The sequence below is a fragment of the Syngnathoides biaculeatus genome, chromosome 4 (assembly GCF_019802595.1).
Source record: "Syngnathoides biaculeatus isolate LvHL_M chromosome 4, ASM1980259v1, whole genome shotgun sequence".
Taxonomy (NCBI): Eukaryota; Metazoa; Chordata; class Actinopteri; order Syngnathiformes; family Syngnathidae; genus Syngnathoides; species Syngnathoides biaculeatus.
Window position 1 is genome coordinate 33,302,839 of NC_084643.1, and position 26,219 is coordinate 33,329,057.

General features: G+C 43.6%; 2 protein-coding genes across 4 annotated transcripts; one reads left to right on the top strand and one right to left on the bottom strand.

Annotated features, from left to right (window-relative positions):
* The first annotated feature begins 265 nt into the window (after positions 1 to 265).
* Positions 266 to 5,362, top strand: nudt12 (nudix (nucleoside diphosphate linked moiety X)-type motif 12). The gene is made up of 8 exons (XM_061816249.1): positions 266 to 398; positions 1,054 to 1,255; positions 1,430 to 1,685; positions 1,827 to 2,085; positions 3,875 to 4,042; positions 4,215 to 4,328; positions 4,397 to 4,596; positions 4,675 to 5,362. The coding sequence occupies exons 2-8, from the start codon at positions 1,059 to 1,061 to the stop codon at positions 4,801 to 4,803; spliced, it is 1,323 nt and encodes a 440-aa protein (XP_061672233.1). The 5' UTR covers positions 266 to 398; positions 1,054 to 1,058; the 3' UTR covers positions 4,804 to 5,362.
* Positions 5,363 to 6,370: 1,008 nt separating this feature from the next.
* LOC133498928 (protein HIRA) lies at positions 6,371 to 26,213 on the bottom strand. 3 transcript variants are annotated; one of them, XM_061816233.1, is made up of 24 exons: positions 25,964 to 26,213; positions 24,831 to 24,893; positions 24,648 to 24,758; positions 23,325 to 23,415; positions 22,858 to 22,952; positions 22,637 to 22,732; positions 20,627 to 20,787; positions 18,813 to 18,980; positions 18,453 to 18,566; positions 17,673 to 17,743; positions 17,353 to 17,458; positions 17,044 to 17,262; positions 16,867 to 16,952; positions 15,904 to 16,272; positions 15,047 to 15,272; positions 14,822 to 14,950; positions 14,270 to 14,418; positions 14,007 to 14,168; positions 13,274 to 13,332; positions 13,087 to 13,192; positions 10,208 to 10,330; positions 9,952 to 10,115; positions 9,327 to 9,415; positions 6,371 to 8,685 (listed from the first exon to the last, which is right to left on the bottom strand). In XM_061816233.1, exons 1-24 carry the CDS (start codon positions 25,998 to 26,000, stop codon positions 8,569 to 8,571), a joined length of 3,111 nt encoding a protein of 1,036 aa, XP_061672217.1. In that variant the 5' UTR covers positions 26,001 to 26,213; the 3' UTR covers positions 6,371 to 8,568. The 3 variants fall into 3 exon arrangements, with proteins under 3 accessions (XP_061672217.1, XP_061672218.1, XP_061672220.1); XM_061816234.1 differs by lacking the exon at positions 25,964 to 26,213 and adding an exon at positions 25,147 to 25,297; XM_061816236.1 differs by lacking the exons at positions 6,371 to 8,685; positions 9,327 to 9,415; positions 9,952 to 10,115; positions 10,208 to 10,330 and adding an exon at positions 11,972 to 12,275.
* Positions 26,214 to 26,219: the final 6 nt, after the last annotated feature.

Consider the following 26,219-nt stretch of genomic DNA (forward strand, 5'->3'; position numbering starts at 1 on the left):
TTTTTCGGGACGTGGGAGGAATCCGGAGTGCCCGGGGAGGACATGCAAACTCCACACAGGCGGGGCCGGGATTCGAACCCCAGTTCACAGAAGTGTGAGGCCAAAGCCCAAAACAGGTTACCTCATCGTGCCACCCCTCGGACAGAAGAAACCAACACTAAGAAGTTATCGCGATTTAATGGAGAGATTCTTCATCAGTTATCATTCATGATAATGTATAGTGTTGTAAAGAAGTTGAAGTTGTAAAGAAAAGCAAAGTGTTGTGATTTGTCGAATTGAGATACAGGAACAGAAATCGTAGAAGTTCAAATTGGTGGATGCTCTTGAACGCATCTCACTGACGTAACTTGCACTGCAACAAGGAAGACGTCGCCGTGCTTGTTGTCCGCCGGTTTCAGGTATTTTTTTTTCATGAATTGCATTCATTTGCTTCATTTAAGATTAATTCTGCTTCAACGCACTCACATAACCTTTGCTCCTGAGGATTAAGCTAGTTAGCTTAGCCTCCTTCAGGGCTCCAGTACATTAGGAAGGTTGGAGAAAGTTTCGCAGCGAAAAGTCATTAAATTGCAGTCCGAATATTGGTTTTTGCGTTTTATTTTTGATATTGCTGTGCTTTTAACGCAGTTCGAATGTTAATGGACGCAAGTCTGGGCGTACTGTAAATTTCTTAAAGCGTTGAAGAGAAAAGCTCAACTTCGTTTATTGACAGCTGTTTGCACCAGTTAGAAAGAGGGGCGGGACGTAAATACAACATTATAGGGACGCTGATAAGGTTTTACTCCTAAAAAAGGGTTATTTTTGTTCACTTTATACAGTAGATACAAATTTTTAAAAAATCGTGACTAGAACCCTGCACAAATATTTAATTCATCAAATAAAAAGTATAAACAATAAAAACGGATATGGGAATAAATAAAAAAATCCAAAGTAAATAAAAACCAAAAAAATCCCAAACGATTCCTGATTTAATTTTGTGAAATCAATCAGTGTCAGTTAAAAGTAATCCGATTATCCTCTGTGTGTTTGGTGTGCCTAATGTATTCTCCGCAGGCAGGATGTCACGGGCGGGCGAAGAGGAAGTCGTAGAGAGGTTTCTGGACGCGGCGTCTCGGGGGGACGCCGCCCAGGTGACGTCCTTGCTGGCCGCCGTCCCGTCTCTGCTCGAGCGGACGGACCCGAGAGGATGGACGGCGCTCATGGTCGGCGCCAGGAACGGACATCAAAACGTGGTCCAAACGCTACTCCGACATGGGTAAACGAAAATGTCGACTGTTCTAATGGCAGGTTTGCGGGCGGGGGGTGCCTCTGTTCACAACGAACCAATTGAGATTAATCTCGTGTTAAACAGGAGTTTAACTTTTTAAAGTTTGAGGTTCTTTTTGAAGTCACTTTGTTCTCTTTGCGTTCCTGCTGTTGTTGTCTTCAGGTGCGACAAGAGTTCGGTGATCAGCGTTGGTCAAAGCGCGTCAGACGTGGCCAAGTTCTGGGGTCACCAAAATGTCTCCGTCCTATTGGGCGACGTCGACGCGGAAAGCCGCGAGAACTACTTCGGCCGTGAGCCTCTGGACCGTCTGAGCGCCAAGCGCACTGACAGCGTGTGGCTGGACGACAGGAAGAAGCATCCGGAGTCGGTCTTTCTGCTCTTCTCCGGCCTCAGCCCCATGATCTGCCGGGACCAGCAGGTTGCACCTTCTTCACATTTTTATTTCTAGACTTAACCCCGTTATTATAACCATGTCCTTACTGTTTTAACGTTTTTGTTTTTTTCATGGTGGTGGTTCTTTTGGCTCGGTTTGGTTTACTTTGCTGTTGACTCCTCCCAGGGAGCGCAGCATTTGTGTCGTTTGGGCTACGACGCCGTCAAAGATCTTGTGGACCGGTCGGATGCCTCGTTGGTCTTCCTGGGCGTGGAGAGGAGAAGCGGTGGGAAAAGCTCGTCCGAGGAGCTCCCGGCCTGGTTTGCCCTCAGCAGCGACGAGGACGGCGCCGCGCTGCTCGAGCGCTGCCCGCACTCCAAGGGGAAGTGCTCCTTCGCGTCCTCGCCGCAACGCGACCTGCTCAACCTCAGCGACGACGACGCCGGTGAGAACGACGACGGCGTCGCTTCCATGGTCATCTGTCAAATTCTTCTTTTGGTTCCCGTCGCCATCTTCTTACTGTTCTTTACCTTCTCCTCTTTTCATCATTGTCCTCATTTTAGTCTCCATTCTCCTGCTAGTCTGTTCATCTTTTTTCTCCTCCTCGTCTCATCTACTTTTCTTATTCTTACCATTATTTCACTTTCCTTCCTCTTCTCCATCTTTGTCTTCTAATTCTACTCATTTTCTTCTATTTTTTCCAATCTATTTTCTTTTCCTATTCATTTCTTCTTTTTTTCTCATCTCCTCTTTTCTTGTCATCTCTTCTGGTCTTTTCATGTTTTCTTTTCATGCGTCACACTTGTCCAAGACAGTTCTACAGAGAGGTCTCAACTATTTCACGCAGAGTTATGTACACGGAATTAAAATTTTGGAGGGAGTAGGACGCAATGTCAGAGTTACGGCGAAACATTGACGATCGATGCAAAAAAAGTTTGACCCCTCACAAACTTCACATTGAAATCCAACAGGATAAAATAGTGGAATCGTGCTGCGCATTTAAAGCAGGGTGAGTACTTTTTACTTGGAAAGATCAAGTAACATCGTTGTAGTTTTCACAAGTGAGTTAGGGTTGATTTTCTACAGGTGCATTTCAATCATGGTGATTAACTCAGCCAGTACCGTAGTCACCAGATGAAAAATTTTGACTTGGCTCGTAATGGAACTCAGTGCTCTTTCTTAAAAGTCTGATGTGATACAAATAGGCAAATAGACATTTCTCTTGCATGACATGGTACATTTACGTGTCACTAACCCGACTCTCCGGCATAAAACATGACACACTTTATTTAGCAGGTCAGCGATAGACTAACGAAGTGAAAGTTGTTCTCCTGCAATGTATAAAGCACTGATAATAATGACATCAAACTCACAGGAGATACTTCTCCCTCGTTTACCTTCGAACATACAGCCTTGTGTTTGTTGATATTTTTCACATTTAGTTGTACGTGTGGTCTTCCGCAAGCCTTTATCCATCGTAGACACTTGGTCAACTGTGTTTTAGGCTTTGGAGAGCGAATCAACCGGCCCTCTAGTAACCTAGCAGGATATCTTGCGTCAAAATTGCACGTTCTCATCTGCGCATCTGAGGACCATTTTCTTCGTAACATTAACTTTTCCAAGCGCACGCTACTGACAACCAGCATTGCTTGTGGGACAACATGGCGGCAGGGGCGTGTCAAGCCAATGCTGCTATCTGATTGGCTATTATTGTACGAGGGATTGACAGGTCGGAAAGGTCCATTATAACTCTAACGTCATACAAGAAGTAAGCGCGTAAATAAGTACAAAGAGTGGGCTGGATACATTCTACACATTCAAAAATTTGTTTCGAAACAAGTTTGTACAGAACTTTCACAAGAAATGAGAAAGGAGACCCCAGCACTTGAGTAGTACTGTTACACATATTTTGTGGGACACATGGAATTTATATAATGTACATTTATGTACCTGATAATGTCTCTTTCATGTATTCTCCCATGGCTGACAAAATTGACAAAAATAATTCACGTCCACCCCAAAAGATTTGTAATTCCCTACAAATGCCACAGGAAGGCGCCAAAGTAGTATTTTTATGTTAGAAGCGGCTTTGGCATGAGCCCAAAAAATGGAGTAAAGCTTTCACCCAAAGTTCTGTGAGTGTCAATAATATATAATGTTTTTTGTGGTATATTTCCTTTACGTCACCGATGAGTACCTTGCGCCTTGTTTTCTTGTTCTTGCTGTTGTTTCAGGTGTGCTGGCTCCGGCCCGCGCACTGCTGGCGTGGCACCGCCGTTACGCTTTCTGCTCCACGTGCGGTAGCGCCACCGTCTCTGAGGAAGGAGGGCACAAGAGGAGCTGCCGGAATCAAGAGTGCCCCAGCAACAAGGGAGTACACAACACCTGCTACCCCCGCACTGGTAACTGCACGCACATTCATTTACACTGGTAGACACACAAACTGGTACACGCCGGTACCACAAGCACTGGTTGAAACAGGCCCTCTGCTACACATACATGTATGGACAGACCCTTTCCAAAAACCACAACCGGTGTTTGATTGTTATTCTCGTTCTGTTCTGTTCCTTCCAGACCCCGTCGTCATTATGCTGGTGGTCCACCCCGACGGCAACCAGTGTCTCCTGGGCCGGAAGAGCGTCTTCCCCCCCGGAATGTTCTCCTGCCTGGCTGGCTTTGTGGAACCTGGTAACCACGCGTGCACGCACCCACACACGTGACAGGAAGTGACAGAAAGTGACAGGAAGTGACATCAGGTGAGACGCTGGAAGCGGCAGCGCGGCGTGAGGTGTGCGAGGAGAGCGGCGTGGGGGTGGGCGCCGTCCGCTACGTCTCCTGTCAGCCTTGGCCCATGCCCTCGCAGCTCATGATCGGCTGTCTGTGCGTCGCCGTGACGACGGACATCAGCGTGGATCGTGACGAGATAGAGGAGGCCAGATGGTTTCCGCGGCAACAGGTGAAAAAATGAACACTGCATTTCTAAACTGCCCTTTATGATTGTTTTTTTTTTTTTGTGTGTGTCTTTTGCGGTCAGGTGATGGAGGCGCTGTTGGGTGGAGGATCCCGCCCGGAACCCGCCCACGCGGGCCTCGTCATCCCACCCAAACAGACCATTGCGCACCAGCTCCTACGACATTGGATAAGCACTGGCGCCAACCTATGAACTTTGACTGCAGAGTTTCAAAGACCAGTTGATGTGTAAAGAGCGTCGTGAATACCAGATAACATTTCAACACCATCAGTAAAAAATATATACATTTACAGTTTCTTGTATTTAAAAAAAAGAAATCTCTCACTTTATTTGTCTCAATATAAAAGCGTCACATACTTCTTCAGTGTCTACACTGGTTCTTTAATCTTTAATTTTTTTGACTGAATAAAGGAATGAATTTAAAAGCAAAATTCAAAAACATTGCTCCATATATTTTCCCCCATTTTTTAAAAATGTTTTTGTTCACGCGACAAATATAAGCGAATGACTCAAAGATGTCCAAAAGAAAGGTATAGAAACAGTTATGCAGTATATAAAAAGCTACCAATAAAGTCACCCTTCTGTTCCATAAAAGTGCGAAGCCGCCATCCTTGAATTTGAATCAGTTTCTTGATTTGTAGTCCAATCGAGTTCTTGTGCAGGAGAACACAACCTCCCAGACATTGTCAGTAGAGATGCAGTTTTCCTTCACCATCCTGTCTAAAGGTCCACTGACAGCCGTGGAGAGCGTGTCATTCCCGTGCAAAGTTGTGGAAGTCTCACTCGACATCCCAGTGGCGGCCAAATTGCCTGCAACGTCATTTGCAGATGTCACACTGGGACACTCGCCATTGAGAAGTCCCTGTGCCACCTGCTATGGGAGACGAACAACAGAGATTTTCGGATTTTTACGACGCCCCTTTTGACACAGAAGCTCTTTTCGAAGAAGAGAACATCTCACAATCGAGTGAACTGACCGGGCAGTATTACCCTATCATTTCGAGCCATATTTAGATTATGTTGATCATTTCTAACTAACAACAGACTTCCCGACAGTATACATGACAGAATGAAGTGTACTTAGGAGGACCCATGCCAGCCAAAGCAATTACTTCAGGGGTGCTCAGTGGTGGGGGAGAGCTCCTTCATACTCCCCACGTGCGGCCAAACCACCTCCCCACCCGAGCAATCTCCGCGTCGGGGCTAACGCTGGCAAGCGACAACGCCGGGCCACGCGCATCGACACGTTTGGCACCCCTTAGGTACTTTAAGAAGTTATTATGATACATGCCTGAGTACAAAAATTGTCAATGGGTGTTTTTCCAATGAATCACAGTCAATGTTCTCCCCTCACCCTCTCAAATTTCGAGTTGCCAAATCCACAAGTAGCACTTCAAAATGATTGTGTAAAATTGTAATACACAATAAAGTCATGAGAATGTAGCAAAATGTTTATTTTTTTTTTCTCTTTCAAGCAACATTTGACATCTCCTTGACTGTTCCAGATCCTCCCGCCCCCAAATGTATAAACATTAAAAACAACTCACGCTCCAAGAAAATCAAAACAAGAAAAACGCACACAAACAAGCTGGTGCGATTGTCACAGCCTGCACAACACACAACAAATAAAGTCATTTGAAGCTCCCTCTGTTGGTCATTTACAAAAGACCTCCGAGTGTCATTCATTGCTGATCATGCTACAATTACTGACCCATCAAAAGGAGTCAATCATGGTTGACACAAAAACAAAACAAGTGCGTTATGGCTTGCCTCCTCTAAAACAGGAGGCCATGTCACTCTTATTTTATTTGTCCATTTCTTAGACCTTGTCACACACACGCTTGTCCTCATTCGGGTGGCAGGTGAGACTTTTGGCGAGAAACGGGGTACACCTCGGACTGCTCGACAGTCAGCGGCAGTTTTGTTTCATCTAACCATGATTTAATGAAATACACAGGCCGGACAGAAGTTGACTGGACTTTTCAGAATAAAAGCATTGTGATATTTTTTTTTAAATCGCTTTAGGCTGCGTAGTGATTTAATTTGACCTTGGCTTCAGACAGAAGTCACTCCGCTTTCACACCTGACGTCAAATAGTTCACAACCGGCACAAACAGCTTCACAGCCCATATTCAACAGCTCATACTTGGGAAGGATTAAAGTATGAAGTATGGACCACTTAGCATCTAATCTACCAGGTATGAAATCTTTCACATCGTCTATGGACAAGCTCCCACCACATAAGAATGAATTTCCCCTCGTTGTCGACGCGTTCACACACACACACGTGATCCGGACTCTTTCACGTTTAGTTTTGGAATTATTCTAATTATCAGGTATGAAATTCTTCACACCTGGTATGGAACTGTTGCTGCTTAGGACAAGTTCATACGAGTTAGATGTAAGTACATTGCGTATGGACAGGTTCACGCTTACTGAATCAATCCCACCTGGTGCAGACTCTTTACATCTGGTACGGACAAAACTCCTAACTTGTGAAATCCTTCATACCTGGTTTGGACAAGTTCACAAGTTACAGATGCGTTTACACCTGGTGTGGACAGGTTAAGACCTGCTAAGAAATCATTTGCAGCGCTGACAATCACTCCCATCACGTATGGAATCATTCACACTTGTCTGAACACTTTAAATCTGGTACAGACCTGTTTAAACCAGGTACAAAATCATTCACACTTGATACAGACAAGTTACAAAGAGCTTCATAGCCATGAGAAATAATTCACACATATAAAGGAGAAATTCTTGTGAGGTATGAAATTGTTTTCCGCTTGCAGAATCCTTCCCATCCGGCACACACATATTCACATCGGATATAAAATAATTCAAACCTGGTGTGGCCAACCTTCTGTCTGCTGCAAACATGCCCACACCAGGTACTAAAATGATTCACACTCAGTCTGGATCAGATGCCACTGGTTATGGACGCCATTTGTTTTACGGAACCACCCAACAAGAAATCATTCACACCGATCATAGACATGTTCTCATCTGTACAAAATCGCTAAGTTCGGGATATGGACGCATCTCTGCCTGGTACGGAGATGTTCACACGTGGCACAAACCCTTTTACATCTGCTATGGAGTCGGTATTCAACCGGTCACGTCGGTTGTGGACGCAATCGTACCTTGTATGGACATGGCGCCATACCTTGGACTGACAAGATCATACCGATGTTTCCACTTAGTACGCATCATTCACATCACTCACAAACATATTTACACCTGTTATGAAATTGTTCAAATCTGGTATAGACACGTTTACACCAGATATGGACATGACATGATCACACCCGGTACATTCCCTTTATATCTGGTATGAAATCATTCCCACGGACTCATAATGCATTGCCAAGTTGTTCAGATCCGTTCACACATCCGTTGATGTTGTGCCTCATACCCAGTACGGATAAGATTACAACGGTTATGGAGAAAACAAACGCCTGCTTTCGACATGGAAAGGATGAGTTCACACTAGGTATGGACTAGTCCTTTGGGTGTTGTAAGGTGTGAATGTGTTCCTGGGGTGTGAACGACGACTGCCAACTTTTCAAAAGGTTCTGCTCAGTCGATTCGTTGACAGAAAAGGGGAGAAAAAAAAAAAAATTTCTTAAAGACTTTTGCTCGCGGTTGTGAAAGGTTGTGATGGGCAGGAGTGCGGACTTCTCTTTTTTTGTACATTTGAAGCCATCGCTTTGGTTCAAGCATGTTGCGTTCGCGACTGGTGCATAGATGAGGAGGAAGGTTCTAGATGAAGGTTCCAGTCAAGCGCTGATGAGACAAGACAACGAGCTCCCACATCTCCTGTTTGCGTGGCTCTTCGAGAGGACAAGCTCTGATGTCTCCTGTTTGCATTGTGCCGACGCCCGCGGGGCCTCGCTCCGTGTAGGAAGTCCAAGTTGAGAACTGAGCCAAACTCAAAACGCGGGTGTGTGCGTGTTATTTGTTGCGCAGCTGCTCTAGCTGGTCCTGATACTCTGTGAACAGTCTTTGGAATCGCAGGTTCTCTCCGATGACAGGCAGAACTTCACGTAACAACTCCCGCTTGAGCAAACCCTGAACACACCGCGGGGGGTGGGAACAGAAGATAGGTAATCAGCACACACAATCACACAAAATCACAACTTCACATCACATACGCTTGGTACACACAATTGGAAAGATGATGAGGGCTAATAGAGATTTTATGAGTTAAACAGTTTACAGCAGTAATGGCTTCCGTTGTTCAATATTTAAAATAACTTGCTATTTGTGCACTTTTTTGGGGAAAAATAAGACAATTCCCAAGATGTCCTGAACGAGTTAAGAGGTTGAGAAATGTGGAAAGAGCAGACGAACTATGAAATAATCTACAGTGAAAATGTGGGGATTTTGCAAATGAGATGACTACAGCACTTTCCGAGGCGTCTTGAATGAGATCAATAATTTGAAGTTGAAAGCATGCTTTGTATTGGTCATGTGTCAAATGTGCAATGATTGATTGATTTTAAACTAAATTATTCTGCAGCGCATACATGGAATTGCGTTAAAAGTAGAAATGTTGTGTCCTGTATCGGGTGAATATATTATAGTTGGGATAGTTTGACTCATCGGAGAAATGTGGAAGGAGTAGTACGGCGAACATCTGGAGAATAATAAGATACACATATAATAACCTAATAATGACAATGTCGGTTTGTTTGATCAATGCGTCTTACCAGTGTGGTGGCCTCCCATGCTGTAGAAGACGATTTGTGAACGGGACCCAGAAGGTCCTTGCAAAGTTCTCGCAGACGAAATTCAGAGCCTGAAAGAGGAACCAATGTAAACACCAACACCTCCTTTCATTTGAGGACATGTTTTGCTTCTCTTATGTATAATAAAAATGATTACATTTGTAAGCAGTGAGGAACAAGGCCTGTCTGTGGATATGAAAAAAAGGAGCCTGTAATGGGTGCCTCAAACCAAAATGGAACACTTCCTGTGCTTTTAGGCATGGCAGTCATCACCCAAAACATTTTGCATCTGTTGATTCTTGAGGCACCATTTTTGTCACATCTCTGTTGCACCAATTATACATTATTTGTGCACTCTGCACTACCTGCATATCTGTTAATGACCAATACCAGCTACTTGTACTTGAGAAGTGTCTGCACCATTTGCACAATAATCATTCATCCATCCATCCATCCATCCATCCATTTTCCAAGCCGCTTATCCTCACAAGGGCTGTAGGAGTGTTGGAGGCTACCCTGGGACTTTGATTCAAATTAAGTCACCGAAGATAAATAATGACATAAGTGCAGTGGCTGGTGGTCGGACCTCAATGAGGTTTTTGGCTACCTTCGTTGACGAGGAAGCGTGTGTATATGAGCAGCCAGTAGCGATATTCAGATGCTGACTGCAGTGTGAGAGCTGCCGCCAGCTGGTTCTCCAAGAAGGCCAAAGTCATGCTCTGTTGCAAGTGGTGCGGGGCGGTCGAGAAACGGGACGCCATGCGGCCGGCGCTACCAGGAGGTGGGCAAGAAAGAAGAAGGAAGAACAAGTGTCACGTTTGTTTTCTTACGACTTTTTCTATCGCTTTGGTCTTGAGCCTTACTTGAGGTTGCGTCCCTGCAACGTGGCCAGAGGTCCTGAGGCACCAGATGCTTCCTGGGTAGGAAGGCAGCTCCTGAAATCAGCGCATTGGACCAAGCAATCTCCTCGATCGGCGATCAGCGTCCTGAGCAGGACAGCCAACGATTGTCAAAAAAACCCGGCCCCCCCAATGAGCATCCTGCGATTGGCTAAGTGAATGAATGTAATGTAATCATCACACACATTCAGACAGGCAGAACACGTCACAGACACACATTCCCACAAACAGATGGATACAAACATACACACTTGCAAAGACACACAAAGACAGACAGACACCACCAATGTGTGGATCCATGTGCTGAGTTCATAGGTCGAAACCGTGTGGCGGTGTTCACATTACTTTGAAGGTCTCAGATTTTGGCTATTCAGACAATCATAGAGTGACTCTTTCACATGGACTTAATACATAAGTGTTAATTGCATTTAAAAAAAAAAACTTGACTTCTGTCATTTGAGTTTCGAGAATGGACCCCCACCCTTTGTCAGCTAATTTTGTTTGACTCATTTTTGGGATTTCTGATTCCAAAACTAGTTCATACATTCCATGTGTGAATATGATAAGGGAATTAAAGATTTTGCAATCTGGGCCACAACAAAAATTTCATTGACACCCCTGCCCTGAATAATAGTGTATAGGTTGGGTCCAATGACACTTAACATCCGGCAGGAGTCAGTATTGAGCAACACGAGGATACAGTACCAACACAGTATAAATACAGTTTACCCAGTATGCAACAATTTGTCGGTCAGACAAAGATACAAAGATACTGTAAAAGGGCGGAAACAGACAAATGCACACACGCTCACCCACACGCACAGACAGACCATAGCCCCACACCTCAATTCACTATTCACTATCACCTGCATCATGAAAACCGGATGAATCAATCAGGCTGAGCACACATTTATTGTCAAACTACCCTCTGTGACCTCTTACGAGTAGTTACTGTTGTCAAATACACTGTCACTGACTAATAGATACTTTTCATTGACGTCACGCCAATCACGTGTTTTTGTTTACAACGCCATTTTGGACGCCAAGATTGTGTCTGCATATCATGGCTTGGAAGCGCTATGTGTATACTGTAATGTTTTAGCAACAGTTGCAGCAGAAATGAAGATGTTGAGGTTCTCGCGATGAGTGAGCAGGTTGGATAGGATTAGAAATGAGCTCATTAGAGGGACAGCCAAAGTTGGATGTTTTGCTGACAAGGTTCGAGAGAGCAGACTTCGATGGTTTGGACAAGTTCAGAGGCGAGAGAGTGAGTATATTGGTGGCAGGGTGCTGAGGATGGAGCTGCCAGGCAAAAGAGCGAGAGGAAGACCAAAGAGGAGGTTTAGGGATATGGTGAGGGAAGACAAGAGGGGAGTTGGGGTTAGAGAGGAAGATGCAGAAGATCGGCTAAGATGGAAATAGATGACACGCTGTGGCGATCCCTAACGGGACAAGCCGAAAGGAAAAGAAGAGGAAGAAGATCGTTTGATCTTTTATCTTGAAAGTCCTTTGACAAACGAACACTGTAACCAGAGGCGATTGAGGCACTTGCGCTGGAGTGAGGAATAAAGAAAGAAGCCACATATGAAACTCGAGAGCAAGTATCGTCTCATTATTATTAGATTGAGCGACAGTACTTCTCGTATATAGCAAGTGTGGTGTGATCGTGATTGTGTCGACGTCAGCGGGGCGCGATGAGACAGGATGATAAGGATTTGAGCTAGAGAGGTTGGCTGGGGGAAAAGCAAAATAAATATCACCCATGTTAAAAAGTACAGTTGGATGTCCATGTTATTCAATAACACAACAGCAAGATCATAACATGGTGTCAGCGTGACGGTATTATAACTACGGACTCACAGAAAGAAAAAAAAAACTCACGGGAAAAAAAAGGAAGACAACGCGGGGTGTTCGGTGTTCCAACTCATCCAATTTGCCAGATGCGTGGCGGGGATTCAAGCAACACGCTGAACTCATGTTCACGGGACTGTTTAAAAGCAGGGATGAAGAGGAAAAGTGCAGTTTCCTCCTGCTGTGGATCGGCGATAAAGGAGGGATGTCAGCATTACGTGGACACTGACCAGAGATGAAGATAAGTTGCTAAAAACTTATTACAAAAAATTCTCAGATTATCTCACTCCGAAAGCAAACCCCATATTTGCTAGATATAAGTTTCATGAGAAGGCGCAACGTAACTGTGAGTCATGTGAGCACTTTGTGACAGAATTCAAGCTGTTGCTTACAGACTGTAACTACACAAACAGAGATGAGATGGTCAGAGACCACATACTTTTCGCTACCAACTCACAGAGTGTGCGCGAAAAGTTACTCAGCCAGGGGCCAGTGCACACGCTCGAAAAAAGCAATCGGCATAGCCAGCTCCCACTAGTTAGGAAAGGTGCAGCTAAAGGGTATGGCTAGCGACAGCCACGAGGTTCATGTTATCCACCGCAAACCTGGAAAGCAAAGTCTCACTGTGGGTGCTAGTAGGTATATTGACAGCCCAAAGACCTCCGAAAAGATATGTAAAAAGTGTGGAGGATACCACAGTAAATTAGCTGAATGCCCAGCAAAAGGTAAACAATGGCTGAAGTGTCAGACCCCTTTTTCTGTCCGTTCTTACAACCATAAACCACACAATGAAATAGCATGATGAAAAGGCCGTAAAACGCTTGTAAGCAAGCCAACATTCGCAAAAAGATCACTAAAAACGCAAGTTGTATTGTAGGTTTGCCGTCCATCAGGCGTCGTAAACAAAAGTCATGTGACTCATGACGTCACGTGAAAAGGATCTATTCTTGACTAACAAAAGAAGTGAAAAGGAGCACTTGTTCACATCTCACCATGTCTCCAGAGACAAGCTGAAGCAGAAGGACTTGCCGTTGGACAGGCTGATGATGGGGACACCCTGCTGAGTCAGCAGAGATTGAGAGACGTTCACCTCTGAACCTGTTCAAACACACACACACGAATGTCAACAAAATGGCTGCTTTGAGGGCAGAATTTTGGGGAGGAAGTCGTCAGTCTCACCAGACAAAATGGTAGTAAGGGACTCGTTTTTGACCAGGGCCTTCTGCTTACGGAGGTCCCTGTGGATCAGCACAAGTCAAGGACTTCATAATCACATATCAAAAATGGATTCAAAGACATGTTCAACCACAACGCTAGACGGATGTAATCACCATGCACACAAGGAAATTCCCAACTATCCTCGATCATACTATATCAAAAATACTTTCAGCCACACTTCAGAGACACAATTGACCAAATCATCAGGCACATGACATCAATCTTCAAAGATCTCTTCAACCCCATAGTATAAACATCTCCATCCAGTCAACATCACAACAAACAAATCCAACACATACCATGAAAGAGAACATGAATAATATGACATGAAAAAGAAGCACACTTCAATGACACCACAGCACACGGCAAATCACTAAAACACCATCAACCGCATGGTATCAGAGACAATCAACCACGTTGTAATAACAAAATTAACCCCATTACAAAGACAAGATGCCATTGAAATACACACATTAACGACACAGCCTAAAATACGCAATCAAGCTCCCCACACGCAACCACGACAAAGACGTCAAAAAACGCATGGTATCAGAAGGAAAAAAAAAAAAATTAACCATAACAATCAAACAAGACGCCAATGAGACAAAACAAACCTCACTTCAAAACACAGAAATTAAACACCTTTTGACATCAAAGACAACATCAAGCACATATCATGACGTAGTGAACTGACCATACAGACAGTGTGGCACCGGCAGTCAGTGCCATAACAAAGTGGGCTGAGCAGTTGAGGGCCGACACGGGTGAGGCTAGCTTGATGGACGGTAGGAGGCGGCGGCCGCATGACGAGAAGACCGACAACGTCCTGTCCTGGCACGCCACGACCAGGATGTCGCTGTGGAGGAGGAGGAGGGGGGGGGGTGAGATCACATGACACCCTGGGAGTCCAATGGTTGACAGGAGAGATCCAGAGGTTACGGGGTAGGAGAAGGTTACCTGCTCCCCGCAGCGGCGATCACGGAGCTGGGTAGCAGTGTGTTCCATTCACGGCCATCTCTGGAGCATCGCAGCTGACTGAGCCTGGAACCAGCCGCGGACGTCACCTCGTTCTCTACCTCCAGGAAGACAGCCGGCTCCATGCTCACCTGTGTGCACAAAAAAACACGCGCACACACAAAAATTCACACAGATACAGAAACTCAACCACGTAGACATAAAAGCAGATGGATACAGACAGACACACAAATACATGCACCCAACTAGAAACAGACACAAATCCAAATAGACAAACCAACACAAACATGGAGACACATACACACAGCATACAAAGAAACAAAAACGAACACAAACACACAAACATGCACAAAAAGAGACAAACATACAGAAACAGATGCAGTGATGGATAGATAGAAAGACACACATACACACTCACCGTCAGAGACACACACTCAGACAAACACACAAAATACACTCAGGCACACCCATGTTAGGACACCCTTCCTGTCGGCCTTTGCGTGTGTCCCGAGTTTTTAAGTATTGCGCTGTCACCTGCATGCTGAAGGCCTTTTGCAAGCTGGGCGTCGGCAGCGTCAGAATGGCCGCCGGTGCGGGAGTGGGCGCCGTCACCACCGCCGCTGCCGCAGGCCTAACGGGCTCACGCTCAGGGGGAGAAATTATCTGAATGGGATGGGGGAAAGAAAAACAAAAGCAAAAACAATAAGCACTATGACCTTTAAAAAAAAAAAAAAAAAAAAAACATTTCTGATTATTTACCTGTGTGAAACATTGATTCATGATGGGCGGTGCCATCTTCTCCTTGCGGGGCCGCCCCTTCTTCCGCTTCTCCACCACTTCGGCGCCATCCATCATCGGGGGCTCAGGTTTGCGCTTGCACAGGGCCAGGTTCTTGTTGATGGCGGCCATCTTGTCCTCGCTGTCGCTGCTCGTGTCCTCTTTGGCCTTCACATCTTTCAGGACGGACGCCACAACGTCTTTGGGCCTGAATGAGCCATCAGCATTATGACGATATTACAAGACTAGAACTATACAATCAACATTTGCGAATCACCATTCATCTGCTCATTAATTTCTTCTGTGGAACATAAGTAAAACGATTTGGATAAATAACACATTTATATGTACTCATATTTCTTTTTCCCAAAATACTCGAGAAATTAGTTCTTTTTCGCAACATGACAAAGACACTATCAATTACATGATCACATGGGATCCAAAACAACCACACAACATCGAAGGCCATAGAACCCAATCTCTTGAGAACTTGCGGTTATACTTTTGCTGGTTTGTGTAATACCCTACGGCCACAAGATTGTTTAAAAAAAATACATAAATTATTTATCCAGGTAAGAGCATTGAGTACAGATTCTCATTTGCAATGCTGAGTGAGTTGGCTGAAGATAACAGAGATGCTGCCAAAACACACGGGAAAGTAGTCATTGATATTTTAGTTTTATTATTTTATTTATATTACAACTTTCTCAAACTCTTGGAGCATTTTTTTTCAAAATCTAACCATAAGTTAGCCATTAAATTTGAAGGATAATGTTAAATGACTTTGAAATGATAATTAAATCCTATGAAAGACCATTTAGTAGGTTGAGTCTAATTACCTCTCAAGCGGCAGCAGGCCAGCGGTAGAAGAAATGGCGGCGGGGATGCCTGGCGTGGTCTTGGACCTCTCAGTGAACCTGGAATCCAAGGCTTTCATGGGCTCTATCTTGGAGGCGGACGTCAAGAGCAGACCGGCCTTGACACTGGATGGGAGAACTTGGTCCTTGGTGTCCTCGAGGCCTTTGGGGGCCGCATTGGCAGGTGCCGGCTGGGGGAGCGTGGGGTCCATGTTGGGTCGCAGCCCCCCTAGTGAGGGGGCTGCCGCTGCCTGCCCTGAACTGGACTCAGTGCTTAGCTGTGGGGGTAGCTGGTTGGACAAAGACGACGGCAGGATGGGAACGCTGTTGAAGAGCGCTGGGGAGAAGTCCCTGAAGAACAACACCAACATGGACAATTGAGTGTTGTGCAGCCAATCATCATTTTTTAAAAAGTCCGACAAAGAAATGATATCGTGGCAGCAAGACTCAGGACTCAATGAAAATACGCTACATGGTTATGTCACATTGTTGTGTAAATGACGACGTTTGCCGAAGTTTGATGAGAGCCTTTCATCCCCAATACTTGGTATCGCATTATCAGGCAACTACTATATAATACCAATAGTATTGAAATACTCTCAGAAGTAGTCAAGGAGGAAGAGAGTCACCAGTGGACTTTTGAGTAACGTTATTTACCTTGCAGCAACACAAAAACATCACAAACTTGTGAGCTGCTCTCAGCCACCACTAATGACATACTAGAATAACTTTTCTTCACGTTTACGCCACATTACTCAACCGCACCAGGCCTCTTAAAGGCATAAACACCAAACTCAATCAAAACGGGAGGGCTGGCAGTGAATGAGTTAATTAAGATGCTCTCTTAGGCATAAAAAATCCTTGAGCCTTTTTTGCATTCAAAGTACTCAAAATATTTGAGCCTTCGTTGCAGCCTTAGACATGGGTCAATGCGAGGATCCTTACCCAGTGTCTAACTGAGCGATGCACAGAGGGGTGATCCGTCTTCTCCCGTCAGCGGTTCGAGTCTCCACCTGCTTCTTAAGCAGATTCTGTGAAAACACCATGGGAGGAACATCAGGAAGTCAGTAAAGACTGATTTGAAGGATAGAGCTTTTTATGCATGAAAAGTATTCCAGTCACCTTCCTAATGTCCTCGAGAGACTCCCCGTTCATCACGCTGTTAAGCTTGGGTGCCGAGGAGTCTGCACAAGGCACTCCGCAGTTGTTCTGGGCCGAGCTTTGCCTCTCTTGCTGGTATTTGAGCATCTCCGGGTTCTCAATAATGGTGGTGGCCAGCTGGGGCTCCTGCGTGCTGGTGATGGCCAGACTCTTGCCATAGATGTTCTGGTGGATGGTGTTCTAAGAAACAGCAAATATTCACTAATAGGGATTCGGATTCTGGGGGACCAGGGGAACAACATGGCCGCTTTAGCATGCCATCTGTCGGACCTTTTCCTCCTCGCTCAGCGGGTCTCCTAATTCATCCAGGGAGAAGTCCAGGTAAGCCACGGTGCCGTCCATCGAACATACCAACATACCCAAACCTGTCAGAGTCCTTCAAAACACACACACACACCACACACACACACACACACACACACACACACACACACACACACACACACACACACACACACACACACACACACACACACACACACAAAGAAAACAATGAGAAGAACTGAAACTGCATCCCTAAGAAAACAAAAGCAGCAGGACTTTCATCATCAATCCTACCAATCTATCAAACAGTGTTTGAAAAAACTCACCAGGAAATGTCCATGATGGATTTGTCAAACAGATCATGAATGACCACCAGGGGGCGCTTAAGGGAGGTCAGCTGGTAGATGCACATGAGGAAGAAATACTATTAATGAAAACTTCAAACACAAATCACAAAACCCTTGTAACAGTAGTACTAACTTTTCTTGACCTAAGTCATTATTTTTCTGACAAGTTTGTCCTAAGCCCTATATTTAAAAACAGGTATTTGTCCTTTTCACCCCTTTCTGTCCCATGATGTACATAAAAAATTTAAACAGCAAGAGGTAATGGTTGAGATCTTATGAAAAAAAGGTAGCCCACCAACTTGGAGGAACGTGAACCAAGGACCATAATTGACCATTTGAAGAACCATTACCAGTAGCCAAACACCAACATTTGCCTAGGGCCCTCAAATGTTCAGAGCCGCGAAAATATCTAAAAAAAAAAAAAGATTATTAACGTTTCTTTTCGATTTAAAACACTTTTTAATCTTAATCGACGAAAAACAAAGAAAACAAAACATCAAAATGTTTAAATATATCATGATCATTTTGAATGCTCCTTCTTGCCTTTTCATCCAATGGACTACTGACATTAACAAGTGTATAATCAAAGCAGGTATTGTATACAATTGACGATAAAAAAAACATCTTCACTTTTGCACTTAAAACCCATTTCAGACTCTGTAGTTTTAAAACCTCACTTAAGTTAAGGACCACTTAAATTTTTATCTCCAATCTGTGTATAATGTACTGTATGTTACGCAGTCAAAAACCTGTACCAACCCAGACGGAGAGTGAGCGGTCCTTGCTGCCCACTGCGCAGCAGCAGTACGGACAACTGGGCTTTGAAGAGCTGCCGTTCTTCTGCTTCTTCTTGAAGATCTTTGGGTTGAATTTCTACTCACACGCACAAAAAACAAAACAAAAAACATATTTAGATCAAAAAAGAAAAACAAACCCCGTGCAAACCAATGGAGACAGATGGAAGAAAATGTCTGTTGCATGTGGACAACGATCATTTTGACAGCTACACATAATATGTGAGTTTAGTATCTCTAAACAAATACGTCTAAAAAAAAAAAAAGTTTAGTAACTTATGTCTATCCAAGTATCTCGGATTTGTGCCCACAGCCCGAGACTCACCACCACTGTGACAGCTTTCCTGTGTCCCACAAAGTCCATGTTGGTCTTCCAGCCGTCCCGCTCTACGATTTGCGCTGTGGGTCCTGAGTTGTTCATGGCGTGCGCAGACACCAAGTACTGGCCATCGGGGGACCACGAGAGACGCAGGACATGTGTGGTACCGCCACACTGGTGCACAGGACATGACACAAACGTGCTGACCAATCCAATCATCACAAGGCTTTTCCTGCATATGGTTAGACTAATTGTATAATTGATTAAGTCATTTTTGCTTTACTGTCAGAAAATAAAAAAATATGATGTGCTTGTTAAATACACTGTTAAATAATTGTGTTAGTATTTTTGTCAGAGAAGATTCTCAGTCATATAGGTTATGGTAATCTGAAAAGATTGAATTGAGCTAACTGGACTTTTGTTGGTTGAATTTCTTGCTTGCACTTCTCTAGTTTACTGAAGAAGTTCGAAAATGACCAAGGCAATTATCCTAATGATATAAAATTTGGAGGTGGCAAGACTTTGGTCTTTTTGGGGCAAGGTCTGGTTATAAAATCTCTGACATTATTTTATTTGACCAATGTTGCACTAAACTGCAAAAGGTGATGAGCCGCACAAATTAATTTTCTTCCATCAAATCATTTTCTTAGCTGCTTTATTAGGGTCATGGATAGAGGATTTTCTTTCAGTCTGTAACTGCATCTATTTTCTTCGCCGCTTATCGTCACAAGGGTCGCAGAGAGTGCCGGAGCCTATCCCAGCTGTCAATGGGCAGGAGGTGGGGTACGCCCTGAAGTGGTTGCCAGCCAATCGCAGGGCACATTGAGACAAACAGACGTACTCACAGTCACGCCTAGGGCCAATTTACAGTGTCCAATTAATGGTGCATGTTTTTGGAATGTGGGAGGAAACCCACGCAGGCACGGAGAGAACATGCAAACTCTACACAGGCGGGTCCGGGATTGAACCCAGGACCTCAGAATTGTGAGGCCAACGCTTTACCAACTGAACCACCGTGCCGCCACCCGTCTGTAAATGTGTCAGACAATTCTTTGGATTTTCACACAGGTAAATATTATCTATAGTACCTAAGGATGCAATACTTAATGTAATAAAAGAAGTAGCCAATGTAAAAGTGGCAATAAAATCAAGAAAAATCAGAATTTTCATATGATTGTCTATTTCCCCACGAAATTTACTGGAAAAAAAATTCCAAATGCACTCAGGAAAATTCCAAACAAAAAACTATTCTAGAAAAATTCACATCTTTTTGTCATTAAAAAATATATAACTTTTGACATTTGATTATGACTTGCAACAATTACAAAAAGACTCAAAAATAAGACATCTTATTCTTTACTTTTTCATTATGTACAGTATATAAAATACGACTGGAAACTACACCTTCAAAAATATAAAGTACATCTTCTAGCTTAAAGAAAATACTCAAAAGATTTTCAAACAGTGCAGGCAAAGTTCTAGGTAACTAACATTTATAGTGGTCGTTAAGGTTTTATTTGAAGTTACATTGAAAAAAATATTTCTTGGTCCTGCACAGGGTGTTATGACTCAAATGTAAATCACATTATCACACACAACTGCCTCTGCATTTTATTGTCCCCCCCCCACAAAAAAAAAAAAAAAAACAACCATTTATTTAATTATATAGTCACAACCCAATAATTAAATGTACAACTGTTGTTCAAATTAGGTTCTGTAGGAATTTGGTGTGTGTAAAGTATTTGTAATGAACCACCACCACTTCAATTTAAGTTAAAGTGATGAACAATACTGATCACTGTCATCTTCCTGCTGCCTACCTCGCTGAAAGGCTTGGTGATATTGGCCTCCATCTGCCAGTCCAGAGTCCTCCACACCTTCAGGCTGTGGTCGTCGGCTTGCGAAGCGATGTACTTCCCCACCGGGTCCCACGTCAGACCTTTGACCAGGCCCGTGTGGCCCCGCAGACACGTCACCATCTCTGAGGGAAAACACCCGATCCGCCACAGTTGAGACTTTCATTTGATCACATTCCAGTGCCTATGCAGACAAAATAACTGACAATTAGCATGACATGGCAAAGGTCATTCATAGATAAGGAAAAGAGGAGGGAAAAGGGTCAGTTTTTTGCTTTGACTTGCAAGCAAAATTTTTAGAAACTGAAAAATGAAGCCAAACACTTACTTCAAGCAGTTTATTGCCACTCCCTATTGAGTTTTATAACTAAACACAGATAATTATAAATGTTTTGAACACAATCACATAACATGGCCCTAACACCCAATGTAAAACGCCAGAGATAGGCTAATGAACAAGATCAATTTAGTGGCGAAAAAACCTCTATCACTGCAGCATTCGGTCACTTTAGATGTGACACACTCACACTCTCTCTCTCTCTCTCTCTCTCTCTCTCTCTCTCTCTCTCTCTCTCTCTCTCTCTCTCTCTCTCTCTCTCTCTCTCTACATATATATATATATATATATCTGTATATTTCCCCCTGGTGGCCACGAAGCACACACCTGAGGAGGACTGTACAATTAATTAATCATCCATCCATTTTCTTAGCCGCTTATCCTCACGAGGGTGGCAGGACTGCTGGAGCCTATCCCATCTGTCAACGGGCAGGAGGAGCGGTACACCCTGAACTAGTCGCCAGCCAATCGCAGGGCACATAGAGACAAACAGCTGCACTCACAATCACACCTAGGGGCAATTTAGAGTGTCCAATTAATGTTGCATGTTTTTGGGATGTGGGAGGAAACTGGAGTGCCTGGAGAAAACACACGCAGGCACAGGGAAAACATGCAAATTCAAAATTCAGGCACGTCCGGGGTTGGCCCCGGACCTTAGAAATGTGATGATGAACTTTATGTCAATATGTTTAGGATACTACATTATGTTTTTGGAACATACAATTCTGTGGAGTGCTATTTTTCTCATCAAAATACCTAACCAAAAACAAAAAATTGTCTTATGAGGCTGCAACACAACAAAATTTGTATTAATTTGGCAATTGTACGGAAATATGACAGCATTCTATTGAATCATGCTCTAAAGTGTTGGTGCGTGCCAAGTAATTTAATGACAAAAAGGTAATTTACTGGCACAGTGGGTGACTGGTTAGAGAATCTGCCTCACAGTTCTGAAGACTGGGGTTAAAAATCACAGCCCTGCCTGTGTGGAGTTTGCATGTTCTCCCCGTGCCTCCGTGGGTTTTCACCAGGCTGTCCGCTTTCACCCACTTCCCAAAAACATGTATGGTAGATTAATTGAAGACTCCAAATTGCGCCCAGGTGTGATTGTGATTGCGACTGGTGTCTGTCTCTTATGTGCCCTGCGAATGGATGATGATCAGTTCAGGGTGTACCCCGCCTCGTGCCCGAAGTTAGCTGGGATAGGCTCCAGCACTCCCACGACCCTTGTGAGGATAAGTGGCAAAGAAAATGGAAGGATAGATGGATAAAGTAATTTAATTACATGAAGTTAGTCTAAATTGCTAGAGAATACTTTTGAAAATACTTAGTATACAGTACACAAGTAAATGCAGTAAATAAGTCATTTAAACACATTGCTCCATCTTGTCATTGGATCAGTGATTATTGATTTTTTTTAAACTCAGTGATCAGCCCCCAATACCCTGATCGTGTAAAGCCTAATTGAATGTGAAGAATTAATGTATTAATTCCTTTCATTATTCAATAAAGTCATAATTCCATAATTTGAGTTATTTATAAAAAAGATGGCATAATAAAACACATGTTGATGTTTTAAATCCAAAGTGGACAATCCACAGCAAGACAGTGGCATTTTTGGCTTTTCCTTCTCTTACCGGGAAATTTGCGCGCGTTCCATATGACAATGGTATTGTCGACACTGCACGACGCCAGCCAAACATCGTGAGGAGACCAAGAGACGTCCATCACATCTACAAAAGCAACAAACAATATCACCATTATTATCCAAAAGTGACTTAAATGTCTCCCAGCAAAACAAGTCATGAATGCCTGAAAAAATGTATAACCCCTATTTTAAAATGTTTTTATGTGTTACCTCCAGTGTGGTTTCTCAGGATGGTGACACATCTCCACTGCTCCACGTTTGCCAGTTTGCTGCTCGAGCCAAACACTGTGCTTGGACCAATAAACCTAATGATCACACCATTATATCAATACTAGGACTGCAGGCATCCAATATTTTTATAATTGGTTACGCAACCGATTATTCCATTCATTAATTGGATAACAATTCTTTCTTTTTTCAAAATGTGCCTGTAATGTACAGGTATAATTGTTGATCACTTGAGGGCATCATCCTCACATTCCACATTATAATATCTGAGACTTTGAGCGTGCTTGGCCTTTAAAGGCACAGCCTGGCGGAGCGAGAGATGTGGACATCAGTAAATAGGAATCTAGAGTTGGTTGTTGGGAGCCCAAGTTAGCCGCTGGCTGTGAACTGGCGATTTTTTTTCCCCAGCACCACCACCACCACTTCTCTGTGTGTTTGTGTGTACATACGCGGCTCGTTTCCAGACCATCACCAGCTTGTCGTCCCCTCCGGATGCCAGGTACAGCCCGTTGTTGGACCAGCGCACACAATTTACACATGCTGCACACAAACACAATTTAAGGTTTTGGGTTTTTTTTTAAAGGAAGAGAAAGAGCATAAATTCAATCCTATTTTACTTTAAATTTTTAAAGGAGGCAAAATAAGAAAGTTTTGCCATATTTGTGTATACGGTGATACATGTATTTGTGAGAGACTGAACTTACGAGTTTTTCGCAATCTGACCAATCGCTTGGACATTTTTTTTTTTTTTTTTTTTTTTGCTGTTTTGGAGCCAAAAATTTTAGATATGAACTAATGTTTACTGTCAAACTAAACACAAAACAAAAATAATTACATATGGTGTTTTTAAAACAATGACATAAATTTGCTTGACATCTGCGACAATTATGTCAACACAAGATGCAAAATGCCATTGACATGGGTCGAATGACAATCTAGAGCAGGGGTCAACAAACACGGTGCCCGCATACGCATGGTTGCCCGCAAGGACCTCTTAGGGCACCATCGAAGCATGTTCTAAAAACAGCACAGGTCAAAAATGTGTTATTATTTGTGCTTGAAATTTTTAATGTGACTTGCTTGGAGTATTTTTTTTTTAATAATGTCATACAATATAAAAAAATGTCAACAAAAATATTGTATGTATAATGAACTCCAACCGCAACAGGTCATGTAACCCTTCATACGATCAATGCTCACGGAGTAACAATCACCCTCATAAAGGTTTGTGACCACTGATCTAGAGTTGGCTGTTGTGAGCACACCAAAACTAGAGTAATAGCAGTGCCGTTACAACACATTAAGGAACGCAGATTTGAACACAAACACGGTGGAAACAAGTTTGACTGAAAATACAACAGTCACAGGCATACTGTATATTCTTTAACCTCTGAAAAAACGACAACTCTTAGTGCAGCCAACACCAACTGTAAGATCGTCTCACACATCTCTAGAAACACTTTTCATTTGATTGGGGTAAGATGATTTTAGATACAAGTGATTTGACTTGCGAGCAAGGTCACAAAGAGATTTAAACTCACAAGTCAAAGCGCCACTATTGGAGAATGCCAGTGATGAAGATCTTCTGTGATTTTAACAAAGCAAGGTCACAAAGCGATTTAAACTCGCAAGTCAAAGCACCACTATTGGAGAATCCCAGTGATGAAGATCTTCCGTGATTTTAACAACACAATGAAAATTTTAAGTTTGGTTATTGATTTTAACACAATTAAATGTTTTTCTTACATTTCATGCAGGAAAAAAAACAGTACCTAAATGATTGTCCATTTGGCAAAGCATTTTGGGAATGTTGTCATTCTTCTCATCTTCCTCACGGAGGACAGGCGCCATGTTCCAGATCATAACCTTCCCTGAATCCTCCCCTGATCACAAATGATTCTTTACATTAATTTTTGATTTGACTTTAACATTCTCGTGATGCATTTGCTCGATACCTTGCCCGCCGGTTGCAAATTTGGTTCCATCCGGGTGAATGTCAACAGAAAAAATTGGTTTGCCTGTCGAAGAACAAGACATTACAGTCAATTGACTTCTAATTGCTACGTTTAAATAGTTAAGAGTTTGTGATATTTGCCTGGCCATCCAGGGTTAAATTAAAATCCTGGCAATTGACCCATGGCATTCACTACATTCATACATTAGGGGAAAATGTTTTCATTTTCCATACCCCCCACTCCCACAGTAAACAAAATCCACTTTTCTAGTTGCAACCCCCTACCTCTGCCCCAAGATAACAAAAGCCAGACTCACTATTGGCCCATCAGTACATGAGGCAGGGCGTACATATGTAGCATGCAAACTTGAGACAGGATCGCCCCTTTAAAACTGGCTATTTTCAGGCAGCCATGAAAGGCAAACAGTTTTCTCTTTGCACTAGTGGCCTGCATACATCTGCAAGGAGAGGCTGCTTTTCAAGTCACAACACCCTAATCAAAGCAAGGCAATACACAAATATAAGTGGGCGGGAGCTAGACAGGGTGGGACCACCCTGTGTGAAACAAAGCAAAAGGTGAGCAAAGCGGTTTTGGCTAACTTCTGATTTGTAGCACAAACTCGTTGGTCAGTGGTGGAGGAGCTATTAGCAAATGTGTCCGCTGCATGCGCCACATGCACAAATCTACACACCAATGACGTGTAGTAAGTGCTGCTTGGACCAGGTGAAAATGCAATCCATGCTGTCATTGTTTTGGGCATGGAGTATCACGTCTGCTGCACTAGCTGAAAAACTATTCATAAAAGGAACCAGAAATATCCACGACCACGACACCAAGAAGGCTTCCTAACTGAAAACGGCCCAAACGTGTTAGCCATTGAGTGTGCTAACGGCTAACTTGGCGTGACAGCAGTTAACTGTGTGCAGCCGGGAGGTGTCTCGCTAGCTAGTTGGGTTAGCAAGCATTTGTGGCCGTGGTGGGATTTAGTGCCTAAAGACTACCCTCTGGAATTCATCTTAAGTGACACCGGGTGTGGATATATATAGGTGCCCGCCACCATCACTTCCCTCGGGAGCCCCCGGTGACTCCAACAACAAAAGCCCCAACTTGGTCTAAGGGATTCGCTTCCTTACCGTTGTGGCTCACCCAACTCGGCTTTAGTAGCTTCATCTTCAAAATGTTTTGTAATACTGTAATTTTTCCGTATCACTTCCTATTCCGCTCGGCGTCCGCCTTTCATCTCTCATAATCCAGCCGACACTAGAGTGTTTATTGGGGGCTTCAACTCCATCGTCTCTTGCAGCATCCCCACCGAAGCGAGCCGGACTACAGAGGAGGTGACACCGCGCAGGACAGGAAGTCCATACGCCGAATGGGAGTCCAGTCCCG